Raw genomic sequence first — 13,532 nt, 5'->3', positions numbered from 1 at the left:
CATCTTCTGGATGTGCGGCGGATGCTACTTCGGTATTTGTAAGTTACTAATGCTTTTCGTCACTCAGATCATCTGTTTGTCCACTTCAGTGGACTGAAGAAAGGGGACAAAGCCTCTCAGGATACCATATCTCTTTGGCTTAGGTGAGGCTACCATATCTGTCGGCTTACATTTGTAAGGGGCGACAAATTCCTGTCAGTTTGTGGGCGCATTCCACTAGGGCGCAGGCTGCTTCCTGGGTTGAGTGTCAACTTCTGTCACCACAGGAGATTTGTAGGACAGCAGGTGTGTTCCTCAATTCATACCTTTACCAGGCATTATCGACTGGATGTCAGGGCGCAAGATGAGCCATCCTTCGGGAAAGTGTCCTGCGTGCAGGTCTTTCTGGGGCCGACCCAGTTTAGGGGTGATTGGGTTACATCCCACTTGTCTGGACTGATCTGGGTATGTTCAGGAAAGGAAAATTGGTTCTTACCTGCTAATTTTCGTTCCTGTAATACCACAGATCAGTCCAGAGGCCCTACTGTTTGATGCCGAAAGACTGATTTTCTGCCAAGTTTTGCTGCTTAGTACAGAATTTTTCTGTTTAATAAAGAATTGTCTCTTAGAGGACAGCTATGGGATTCCCTTCCTTGTCTTGTTTGGTTCTTGATGAACAAGGTTTATAGTTCAGGGATATCCACCCTTTAGTTCCCTATGTCTGTGTGAAGAGGTTTCTAAAGTATCTTGGCTTGGATACAGGTCAATACTGAGGTCCTGCAGGTGGCACTCAGTTAAGAAGCAGTGCCTCAAAGTTTTGTTCTGACTCCATCTGCTGGAAGGGTTGCATAACCTCACTGGTCTGGATTGATCTGTGGTATTACAGGAACGAAAATTAGCAGGTAAGAACCAATTTTCCTATAAAATGATGGAGGGGAATAGTAAATGCAAATTGGTGGTTTTACTCTTTGAAAAAGTTACGAAGTTGCACGTTTAAAACAAATCAAACAAAATTGTGCATAGAGTGAAAAAAAATAAGCTCTGGAATTCATTGCCAAAGGATGTGCTAAAGGCAGTTAGCGTAGCTCCATTTAAAAAAATTTTGACAAGCTGCTGGATGAAAAGTCCATAAACAATTATTAACCAGGTAGACAGGGAAGCCACTGTTTATCCATGGGCAAAAGTTGCATGGAATCTAACTACTGTTTGGAACCCTGCCAGGTACTTGTGACCAAGATTTTCCACTATTAGAAACAGGTTACTAGGCTTGATAGACCTTTGGTCTGACCCAGTATGGCAGTATGTGGTGCTTTAATAATCTTTATCTAAAGATTTCAAATATCAGAACATACATTCAGAATAATTCCAGTAAACTGTTTAGGAAGTGAGTAAATACAAGTCAGGAAATGCCTGGGCTGATAGGAATCGAGAAAACAGAACGGAGAAAACCAGTGAAAAAGGATAGGATGGAGGAAGCCTAGATTGGGAGTGAAGGCCACAAAAAGAAGACATATTTTGAAATTAAGGAGTGTTAAGAATGCACCCAGAGGTGAAAAGCAAGAGTTAAGTAAATTTGATACAATTTTGAAATGAAAGCAGAAATTAATGAAAGCCAAAAAAAGAACATTGGGATTTTTTTTTTTTTTAAATGTGGGTGGTAGGAAAGCTGAGAAAGATACCGTTGAGCATAGAGATCTGAGTTGAATATCGCAGAAGGTGATAATGAGGGTGAGCAGCCAAAATGGGGTTACAGTCCATTAAGAGTAAACGTTTTGTAGCTAGGAGAGTAAGAAAAGTATACATCTGACAGTTCAGAAGCTGAAGGACAGGTCCTTGTAATATGAAAATCTGGAAAATTTAAAAATTGATCAGGATAATCAGGTTAGAGTAGTGGTTGGCAAATATTTCAGGTGGAGATAGACATTAAGAAAAAATTATAGAACTAAGAAAAAAAGATAAGTTAATAAGTTTGGTTTGCTGTTATGTCTTCATCAGGCTTGAGACACCATGATAAAGAAGCTGTTTTGAAAAGAGAGGGGGATTTTTTCCCCCCCAGAAATACCTATTCTAGCCAGTTCACTTAAGAGGAGCCAAAGATATGTACAATGCATTTAAGAGCCATCTCTGACTCCTAGGAGCTATCCTGCTTCCTCAGTGTCTCCTCCAGCATCCTGGGACCCAACATTCGCGCTCTCTGAGAGTGCCTCCTCACAAACCAGGCGAATAGAAACTGCATTTTAGTGCATTCAGGCCTCACAATCTAGACAGTGGCAGCCCCTTGCCGCCGCCGCCTCCTTTACTTCCATGCTGTTTTTCATAAGTGCTGGACAGCCTTAACCTATGTTTGTATCTGAGCAAGTACAAAAAAAAATGTATTGCCCTAGAGCTGTATAGAGGGGCTCTTGAGGAATCAAGCTTCCTCCAGTAAACCCATTGGTCCTTTCCCTTAAGAGAGTAATGCTAGTTATATCCTGTGTGCTTTAGCCTTCTGGTCTGTGTCCATAGCTATTGCCTTTTGGCTTTCTTTCTTGATCTCATTTTACAGAGCTCCCCAAAGAACAAGTGACCTTTGGGTCTGATTTGGGCCTGGGAACACAGTCCCTTTGTCATCTTTGATCCTCAGATGATGGTCTTGCCACAAAACTGTTCTACCGGTACACCAATGGGGTTGCAGCCGAACTGCAGGAAGCCAGCACGTTGTGCGGGGTAAAAAGGCCTGCTGTATTTGGACTAGCACTTAAGACAGGAGGAAAAGGCGCAGCAAACTGGATCCTGATAGGCAAGCGGCAATATCTTATTCATTTTTCCTTCCTGAAAGCTGGCGTTTGTCCAGCCAAGTATAGGGCACTATATTCTACATGGTCCGGATCCTTTGGAAACCTACAAAGAGAGTTAGAAAGTAAAAGAAATTCCTCTCATCCAAATTCATTTGCAAGTAATGATGAAACATCAATAAGGCCAGTAGATGTTTTGGAATGGAGTGTTGCGTATTAGCATGGAAATGAGAGATCTCAAAGCACAAAATCGGAGAAATCAAGGAGCAGGGTGAGAAGCATTGGGCCAATCACTGAGCCTTGCAGGGCTGAGGGAATATACAGAGCTCAAACCTTTTAAGTACCAAGAAGATGAGGTTGGGGCCAGGACAGGGCCAACAACTTCTAAAGAGTGAAAAAGTAGGAATGAATGTGTGCATAATGTCAAAAGCTGAGGATAGAGCAAGAAGTACAAAGAGAATTAAGAAAAAGGTTTAATGGATGCGTATTAGAAATTCAAGTTCAGAAAAGATCAGTTTTAATGGATTCATTGAATTTAAACTTAGGATAACGGACCCTGGGAGACTGAAATGAGAAGGAACTGAGTAACATTAGAAATGGGCAGTCCTCTACAGGATTTTTGAGAGAGGAGAAGAATGGGCCTGCAATTAACAAGAGGTTATTTTAAGTGGTGGAAAATCAATAGAAAATAGAAGCTAAATTAGCCCATATTTGAAATTTGTGGTGAATTTTAGAGGACACGGAAAATAACAAACAAGAGAAGGATTGGCTATAGAGCAAGAAGAAGGAAGTAGAGCTGGGAGCAACAGGGGACTGTAGGAAAAGTGAAGATTACAAAACATTTTATGCTATACAATTCCATAGTGCATATGATAAAGGAATATTAAGTGCAGATAAAAGGGCTGAGGCCATACTTCGTTAGACTAGCATGTTCATTCAGTGCTCTTTTAGGTACACAGCCCAGTTGTAGTGTAAGAGGTCTACTTTAAGTGCTTTGGGCTGCATGCAACCTTTGTTAGGGATGGAGCTTGGTGGTAATCTTGATGCTACAGTCTACTAGCACTACTATTGCCACTACTAGTTATTTCTAAAGCCTGCCTCCTTCCCTGACCACCATGCCTTCCTGTGGTCTTCCAGCTTCTGTTAGCAAACCTAGCATATCCTTCCTCCACTTCTTTCTTAAATCTTAATCCTAGATAATGAAAATGTATGCAAGATGACTGCTAACACACACTGCAGCATGCATCAGTATGCAGGAACTCTGAAGCTGGTCAGTTAAAATCACTCCTGGTCTTTACAGACCCTGACCTCATTTTACAGGTTCTGTGCAGCCTGCAAATGTTCTGGGTTTGATGGGCAGTCATAGGACAGGTTTCGTGTGTGTTCAGCATTTGGTGCCCAATGACATGCTGTCCCTCTGGGATCCTTAATATTTATTGTCTGTGCTGGTCCCTTGCTTGATGATGGCAAATATGGTGGAGCTTTTTCATCGTTTCTCCCTTACCTGGGTTCTCCCATTTCCTTTAAAGCAAAAGGAAGAAAGGGGCCCAGGCGTGTTACAGTGTGCCCAAGTTAATTACATTTAGCCTTACTGTTTGTCTAGGAGTTGCCGCAGTCAGTAGTCTCCTTACCTGTTGGCCTCTGTTTGATGGTGGAAACAATGCCCTCGATAGAGCCAGTCTTGAGGCATCATGGGGCCGTTTTTCCTTTTAAACGTTCCTGCCCTCATCCGCTGGCCTGTATTTTCTCTCTGAAGAAGGAGAAGGATGCTTGCTTGGAAGGTAAATCAGGCAGAAGTGTCGCAAAGTCTACGCTCAACACATTATCACATGGCTAAACAAACTGCTTGGGGCCTGCTCATTTTGAGATGCTGCTTTATTTTATTTTATTTTTTTAATTCTTATTCAAACCCATGTTCATGTTGTGCTGCTACCCAGACTGCTTGATCCTCAGACCCACATCTTATAAAGCCAGTCATGTTAATGTACAGTGGTGCATTTTTTGACACTGGGGAGCAGTTTGCTTATCTGAAGCATAAATGTCTAGATGAAATTAGTAGCTTTCCTTGGAAAGAAGAAGTAACTTCACAGGTTATGAAGTTTTTTGTTTGTTTGTTTTTTTAAATAAAAAGATGTCCTAAGCAAAGGAGAGACCATTCTCTGCTTTTGAACCGTCGCTAATCATGAATTCTGCAGGCTTGTGGTCAGAGATGCGTAAACCTCTAAGCAGCTGCACAGTCAGAGCCTTTTCATCTCCTGGCACGGTGTTTCACTGCAGCGTGCAAGACACTGTTTTCTTTGTTGCACACTTGCATGCAAAATTAGGGACATGGGGATTGTGAGAAGGTGATCCCTCAGAATGGTGTCATAAATATGCTTCTGGAAGTGCCTGAGAATACAGGGAATAGGAAGATAGCAGTGCACTGTAATAGACTATAACAATCAACTCCCCTCCATGTGGTTTTAATTTTTCATGCTGGACACAGATGACTAGCTTTGTATCTTGTTTGTTTATTATGATACTTAAAATTTTGCAAAAAAAGATATATTTGCCTGGTTTGCAGCCCGAGGCCTTTGCATAAGCTGCCTATTCTGTTAAGTGTGATTGTCAAATACAAGGGACCAGTGTTTGGTTTCACCTCATCAAATGCTTCCCTTCCCTACCAGAGTCTGTCAGTGAAGTTTAACATATGGGACAACAATGACTGCTTTTTAAACTTTTCCCAGGGAAGATCTTTCACGCCGTCAGTAAATCACCTTTGTCTGCCGCACTGAAGACCCGCTTTATGCAAGATGATTGCATGGACTACTTTGTAACCGCAATTTAAAACCAAAACCACTGGCATGGTGCAGTTCTTGCACAGACCTTGCTTTCTATGGCTGGCTAGTTTAGCTAAAATGCGTCTGTAGCTCACAAACGTTTCTGCTTTCCCATTTGCATTTTTTTTGTTCATCTCTTCCCTCTTTTTAGATGGCTCCTAGCTATGCTGGTCTCTACACTGTGTAGCATTGTCATCTGGTGGATTGTTTGTGGCTCCCCCCTGCCCATCCTGCTATTCTGTCTAGATGGTTTAAGAAAGTAATAACCATCCAGGACCATGACAGATAGCCACTGTAAGTGTCCCATTCCATTTCTCTAAAGTGCCTCACTTCTGTGTCTGGTGTGTTTCAGAAGCTGCATGTCTCTGTATCTGCTTCCTTTGGCTTTGTTGTTTTCAAAGAACTTGGTTTACTTTTCTTTCGGACATTGTGATGATTTCCCTTCCCCGCTCCCACCATCACCACCACCACCACCACCTTTTGATCTCATTGAAATCTGCAAAGGAGCTCTTTAATTTTCATGTGCTGTGAGGGGTTTTTTTTTCCTTTTAATAGTCTTTGCCCATTCTGAAAGGCATGGGAAAAGTGTATTAAAACACATTGGCCTGAATCTATTGTAATGCTTGTGAAGTTTTGTATTTGTGTGGCATGAAAGCATGTTGTGCCTTCTATTTGTTCCTATTTGAATTTTTGAGCATTTGAAGAATGCCTCTCAAATTTATTTATTTATTTATTTTTGCTTTTATTGTGTACTCACTGTGAAATCACTGAAACTTAGAGTGCCAGTGTAAAACTATTGGATTCCAGTCGCCTGTCCTCCCATTCGGAAATGGGAGGAATAAGTGCTACCTGCAGGAGCAAACAGCAACATGAAAAAGGACACGCGTGAGAGTTTTAGGTGCATGATCTTCTCTCTGGAAGGGAAAAGCCATTATTGGCTTTCACTCTGCCTAGCCTTTCGCTTCACCAGTGACAGAGGCATGGGCTGGATGATGCAGCTAACCATCTAGTCTGACATAGTGATAGAGCTCAGTGTCAACTGTTGTCGTCAGTATGTTGGGAGGTGGGGATTGGAGATGATTGAACCGAGTTGAGGTGTTGAGGACATATAAATCTACAGAGAAATTGGAGAGGAAAGAGAAGCAACCGTAATGGTAGACACCCTAAGATACATCATGAATTCCTTGGTAGGTGGAGACTGATACTGGTCAAGTGCAGACTTCACTAGTTGAGAATGAGCAAATTGACAGAACTTGTTATATGAGCAGAATAAAAAACAAAAACTAATTAGTGACTGATGAGCACCATGCTTCATTTTTTCAGAATAGCTAAAAAAAAAAATGAGCTTATGATCACAACAATCCCTTTGAAAGTTGGTACTTTGGAAGAAAGTGAAGCTAAATGCTGTTTTTCGAGTTCTGAAGATGTAACTATTAAAACCTTATAATGAGCTGCTTCTGTCTGTTATCAAAATAAGTACAAGCATGTTGACAGAGCTTACCATGGACATAGGAAGCAGCTGGTGGCAGAGTGAAGAAGGTGGCCTTTATGCCCCTCTCCACCACCAAGCCAAGCTCATGCCCACCACCTAGTAATGCAGATAATACATGCACCATCTTTTTCTCTGCTGACCTCCACATGATGCCAGTGACACCTTCTGTTGCCTGCCTTACTGTGTGAGAATGAGTATTGCCCTGCCCTTTCTTGCTGTTACTACTGAACCTTCCTGCTAACCAGAGCTCTCTCCTTTCTTTGCTAATGCCTTTCCGTACCTTCCCTACTCCCAGCCATATTTCCTCCTCTCTTCTTATCCCTGCTAAAACTTTCCAGCCCTCTTCTCTTCCTAATGTCTCTTAGCCCAGAGGTTCCCAACCAGTGCTCCACAAGGAACCTCAGGTATGCTGTGAAATTTTGGCCCCCGTTGGAGGGAAGATGAGTGGTTGATAGCTGCTATCCTTGTCTTCAGCGAAGCTTTCATCTCTTTGCCTCTGCATGGTGGCCTCCCACCAGCTGGAAGTCAGTGAGCAGCATACCTTACCTGCTGCTCCTTCCTCCTTTGCCTGCATGCTGCTAAAGTTAAGTTTGCACAGAGCCTGATAGATCTTGTGAAACTAAGGGACTCTCTACAGTTCCACCTTCAACTGGAAGCAAGTAGAGGAGGCAGCAGCAGGGATAGACCTCTGCTCGCCCAATTCCTCTTGTCACATGGAGATGGACCAGAGCAGAAAGGGAAGATGGTAATGTAGGGAGGGGATGGGGGAGGTGGGAAGGAAGGGATTATGGGAGGAAAGGATAAGGATGGTAATGATGCCAGGGGTGGGGGTGGGGGAGGGAGTGCTGCCAGGAGTTAGAAAAGGAGGGAGGGAGGGGAAGGGATGTGGTGCTACCAGCATTAGGAGAGGCGGGAGGGAAGAAAACTGATGATGCTGAAGGGTGAGGAAGAAACACAAGTATAGAAACATGACAGTAGAAAAAGAATGTATGGCCCATCCAGTCTGCCCATCTGTCCAATTAATTTAGCATTAGTGATCCCCCCCCCCTATATTTATCCCATTCTTTCTTGAATTCAGATACTGTTTTTGTCTACCACTTCCACTGGGAGGCTGTACTACCCTCTCTGTAAAGAAATGTTTCCTAAGATTACTCCTGAGTCTACTCCCTTTCAACCTCATTTCATTACTTCTCATTCTAGATCCTTCTTTCCATTGAAAAAGGCTCACCTCCTGTGCATGGAAACCTTTAAGATACTGTATTTGAATGCATCTATCATTTTTCAGAGGACAAGCAGGATGGTAGTCCTCACACATGGATGACATCGTCAGATGGAACCTGATTCAGAAAACCTAAGTCAAAAGTTTCTAGAAACATTGACTAGACACACTGAGCATGCCCAGCATGCCCTATACCACGCGACTACGCGGGGTCCCTCGTCAGTCTCTTTTTTTTTTTCCCGCGGAGCTGTGAGCCTTGTGGGTTGATTTATCTTTATAAAAAAAATTTTTTTTAAAAAGTGGCCTTTCCTAGCGTGTAGCAGATGGACTCAGGACCAACGGGTATAGTGTACTCCTGTTAGCAGTTGGAGACGGATCAGATTTCAATCTGACGTCAGCCCCTAGTACACATACCCCTGCAGGAAGTGCAGCTCCCCAGTATTTTCCGTCTCCATAGCAGTTAGGGACTATCTGCACGCTCTCAGAGCGTTAGACCAAATTAAAAGAACAAAACCGAAATTTAAAGAAGAATCCTACCTGAAGACGAGCCCCGCACTCCTGCGGTGATACCCTCGGGTCCCTCCCCCAGTTGAGTTTCCCGAGGTGATTTCCGTGGTCCCTCGGAGGTGAGCCTCGGTCCGGTGGCCGATTCGCGGCAGGGACCTAGCCCCTGAATCCTCGGGCGCGGCGTAGACGGCCAAATCGCGGCGAGGACGTAGCCCCCGATCTCGGGTGCGGCTGAGAGGCAGCGGGTGCACCCCCTCGAGCGCGACGGTGAAGGTATTTGCCCTCTCCCCCCGCAGCCGGAGACCGCCCGGAGCGAAACCGGGAAGCGCCGAAGACAAGGTAAGGTGGAAATCTTCTACTTTAATCCGGTCTCCGAAGATCAAGGAGGTGCACAGGTCGGCGATTGGAATCTGTGCCACCAGGTTGATCCGCCCTAGCAGGGCTAGGCCCCGGCTGTTCCAGGGTCTGCCCACGTGGAGACCCTTCGAGGAGGTTGCCATATTGCCCACAGGCTCGCCGTCGCCATCTTGGCCTTGTTCGCCACACCGCCCGCCGTCCGATCCGAGCGCGCAAATTAAGCTAAGCGCACAAAATTATTTGTGCACATAATCTTAGGCGCACATAAAACCTTACGCGCATAAGTTACGCGCACAGTACAAGGCGCACATCTGCGTGCACATATCAGACACAATGGAGTGCATAAGAGCTTACGCATCCACAGAACTGGCACCTCCAGAAACAGGAATAAAAGCTCAAGGCCTCTGCCCAGCATGCCACATCGGAGCCGCACAGAGCGAGGAAGCAGATGCCCTATGCGCACACTGTGAGGAGGCCCTGAGAGATCCAGGTCAGGGCCAGTCCTACCCAGGGCCCAGTGCTAGCTCCTCAGGGGGCACCCCAGACCTAGCAGGCCCCAGTGAGTCCATCCCACAGACAGGGATCCCCAGGGAACCGGCGCCCCTCAACTTAGATCCAGCGTTGATCTCCTGGGTAGAGTTGTTTAAGGGGATTCACGCCTTTGTCAAAATGCAAACTGAACCCCGGACGGACCAGCCATATGCGCCACCGGAAGACCCTCATGCCCCAGGACCCTCGAGGCCTAGGCACAGGCTCCCACCACCCAGAAGCCCCACTTATGGGGACACGGATTTCTCCGAAGAGGAAGTCGAGCCCCTTGAGGAGGGAGAACTTCCCTCGGGGACAGAGCCACACCGAACCATGAGACGCTTCTTCTGAAAGGATGATCTTCCGGACCTTGTATCCCAATGCCTATCGGAACTCGCTATCCCTGGCCAAGGCACCCCGGGGGAACCTAGAATGAACCCCCTGCTGGAGGGCCTTCAACAGACATCTCGCCATTTTCCTCTCTTACAGGCGGCACAACAGCTAATTGACCTGGAGTGGAATGCGCCGGAGTCCTCATTCAAAGGGGGTCGAGCCCTATCGGCCATGTACCCCCTGGACCCAGCAACCAAGGAGCTTCTGGCGTGCCCTAGAGTGGACGCCATAGTTTGCGCGGTCGCTAAGTGCACTACCATCCCAGTGGAGGGAGGAGCGGCGCTCAAGGATGCACACGACCGACGCCTGGAAGCCATACTAAAACAATCATTTGAGGTGGCAGCCATGTCCCTGCAGATTGCGGCCTGCTGCACCGTGGTGACACGTTCCTGTTTATCCCAAGCCAGGAACAACACCCCGGGAGAAGACATGGAATCGGCACTATCATTCCTCACTGACGCGGCTTCCGATCTAGTGCACACAGCAGCCAGAGGAGTGTCGTCCATAGTGGCAGCCAGGAGACAACTCTGGCTTCGAAATTGGTCGGCTGACGCCTCCTCCAAAACACGCCTCACAAGAATGCTCTTCAAAGGATCCCTCCTGTTCGGCAGCGAACTAGAGAAACTGGCCAACAAATGGGGTGACTCCCCATTACCCTCGCCTACCGGAAGACAAGACAAGACGAAGAGAAACCAGCGTCCCTTTCCCAGGTCCACCAGAGGCAGAAGCTCACAGCGCTTCAACCCCTACAAGAACAACTATCAAGCGCCCCGCCCTACGGGCAGGAACCAGTCCTTTCGGAACAAGCACAACAAGAGGGGAACCAGCTCGGGTCCAGGCCCCAGCCGCACCCCACAATGAGATTCAGCCGACCCATCCAAGGGAAGAAGCCATAGGGGGCAGGCTAACCCTATTCTACTGCAGATGGGTCGAGATAACTTCGGACAAGTGGGTCCTAGCCATCATCCGAGAAGGGTACTACCTGGACTTCTTTCGAACCCCTCCGGACAAGTTCGTGGAATCTCCCTGCCACGACCCCCGCAAGAGGGCGGCAGTGGAAGCTACACTGACCAGACTTCTGGCCCTCGAGGCCATAACCCCGGTACCTACACGGGAAATAAATACTGGACATTACTCCATTTACTTTATCGTACCCAAGAAAGAGGGTACATTCAGACCCATCCTGGACCTCAAGTTGGTCAACCGACACCTAAGGATCCCACGCTTCCGCATGGAAACCCTACGATCGGTCATACGTGCAATACAGCCAGGAGAGTTCCTCACATCCCTGGACCTGTCGGAGGCCTACTTACACATCCCAATTCATCAGGAACACCAGCGCTACCTACGCTTCAAGGTCCTGAATCGTCACTACCAGTTCCGGGCACTACCCTTCGGGTTAGCCACTGCACCCCGGACGTTCACCAAGGTAATAGTTGTGGTGGCGGCAACACTCAGGAAGGAAGGAATCCTCGTTCATCCTTACCTGGACGATTGGCTGATCAGAGCAAAATCACCGGAGGAAAGCCACCAAGCAACCAGCAGAGTCATAGCTCTACTGGAAAGCCTGGGATGGGTAGTCAACACAAACAAGAGCTCCCTACAGCCCTCACAGTCGCTGGAATACCTAGGAGGCCGATTCGACACCAAGGAAGACAAGGTCAGCCTGACCCCCACGAAGAGATCAAAGCTGTGGGACCGGCTCCAGACCTTGCTGAGCGCCCCTCGTCCCACAGCATGGGATTACCTGCAAGTCCTCGGACTAATGGCATCCACACTGGAAGTGGTGCCATGGGCGCGGGCCCACATGTGGCCCCTGCAATGCTCACTTCTATCACGGTGGAGTCCACGATCCCAGAACTACACCGTACGTCTACCACTACCAGGCAGAGTCCGGACCCAGCTACAGTGGTGGCTACAGACCAGCCACATGAGCCGGGGATCAAGACTATCCTCCCCAACCTGGACCCTGCTCACCACAGATGCCAGTCTACATGGGTGAGGAGCACACTGCGAAGAGTTAACCGCCCAAGGGCGGTGGAACGAAGAAGAGGCGGGGTGGAACATCAACCGCCTAGAAGCACGGGCGGTCAGATTAGCCTGCCTGCAGTTTGCCCACAGACTTCAAGACAAAGCGGTCAGAGTGATGTCGGACAACGCCACAACGGTGGCCTACATCAACCGGCAGGGCGGAACCAGAAGCCAACAGGTGTCCTTAGAAATAGACCCTCTGATGGCTTGGGCGGAAGCAAATCTCCAGGACATCTCCGCCGTCCACATCGCAGGGAAGAACAACACCACGCAGACTTCCTCAGCAGGGAAAGTCTAAACCCAGGAGAATGGAAGCTGTCACCCACAGCCTTCAAGATGATAGTGAATCGGTGAGGGACTCCAGACATGGATCTTCTTCTTTTTTTTTTTTTAATTTATTTTTTATTGCATTTCTCTTGATTTTTACATACAGTAATTCTAATACTGAGATACAGCATAAAAAAAACATGAAGTCAACTTCAATTACAAAAGAAACCCAATTACAAAAGAAACCCAGGAACCAACACCCTTTCAATCTACAAATCATCTCTGCACCAATACAAATCAAGCACCCTAAGATCCAAGAGGGACTATTACGCCTCGAAGATACATGACCTGGTATTCGATGCCAAAGCCCTCTTCAGCTATGTAGCCAACCTCACACAATTAAACCAACCAGAGATCCCACATGACCAAGCTCAATCGAAAGCGGAAGAATTAGCTCTATTCTTCAGCAACAAAATCAACACTCTTCTATCTCAGCTCCCCACTAACCATACTGTTCCACTAACCACTCGTCAACCCTCAATCAACTACACTCAGTTAGAAGAACTTGACACAACTTCATCCATGGAGATCCAAGGAATTCTAAGGAAAATGAAACCTTCCTCCCACCCTTCAGATCACATCCCAGCTAAACTACTACTATCAATTCCAGATTCTATCGCCAAAACACTGGCAGATATCATAAACTGCTCCCTCACTCAAGGACTCTACCCGGACAACCTCAAACTAGCCTCACTCAAACCCCTTCTCAAAAAACCAAATCTGGACCCAAACGATCCTAACAACTTTAGACCTATAGCCAACCTCCCCTTCATAGCCAAGATAATGGAAAAATTGGTAAACTCCCGACTCTCAAACTACCTTGAAGACAATAACCTACTTTTCCCATCACAATACGGATTCCGTAAAACCTTAAGCACGGAAGCCCTTCTCATCTCTATGACCGACCACATCATCCTAGGCTTAGACAAAGGACAATCCTTCCTTCTGATCCTACTCGACCTTTCGTCTGCATTTGACACGGTCAATCACTCTCTTCTCATCAACCAACTAACAGCCATAGGTATCTCGGGCACCGCCCTATCTTGGTTTAGAACCTTCCTCAGCAACAGAGGATATAAGGTTAAGATTCATAATAAAGAATCCTC

At 46.6% G+C, this 13,532-nt stretch overlaps 1 protein-coding gene across 9 annotated transcripts in view; it reads left to right on the top strand.

The window, feature by feature from the left end:
• CDC14B (cell division cycle 14B) overlaps nt 1-13,532 on the top strand; it is a 283,418-nt gene that overhangs the window by 220,478 nt on the left and 49,408 nt on the right. For 2 of the 9 annotated variants that reach the window (XM_029617856.1, XM_029617877.1), the window contains exon 13: nt 5,724-5,866. The exons of the other annotated variants lie outside the window; for them this stretch is intronic. In XM_029617856.1, the coding sequence (XP_029473716.1) occupies nt 5,724-5,835 (112 nt within the window). In that variant the 3' untranslated portion in view covers nt 5,836-5,866. The remainder of the gene's footprint in view (nt 1-5,723; nt 5,867-13,532) is intronic. 9 annotated transcript variants of the gene reach the window in all.

The sequence above is a fragment of the Rhinatrema bivittatum genome, chromosome 1 (genome assembly GCF_901001135.1).
Source record: "Rhinatrema bivittatum chromosome 1, aRhiBiv1.1, whole genome shotgun sequence".
Taxonomy (NCBI): Eukaryota; Metazoa; Chordata; class Amphibia; order Gymnophiona; family Rhinatrematidae; genus Rhinatrema; species Rhinatrema bivittatum.
The sequence above is the reverse complement of the archived record's forward strand: the minus strand, read 5'-3'. Positions and strand labels throughout refer to the sequence as shown.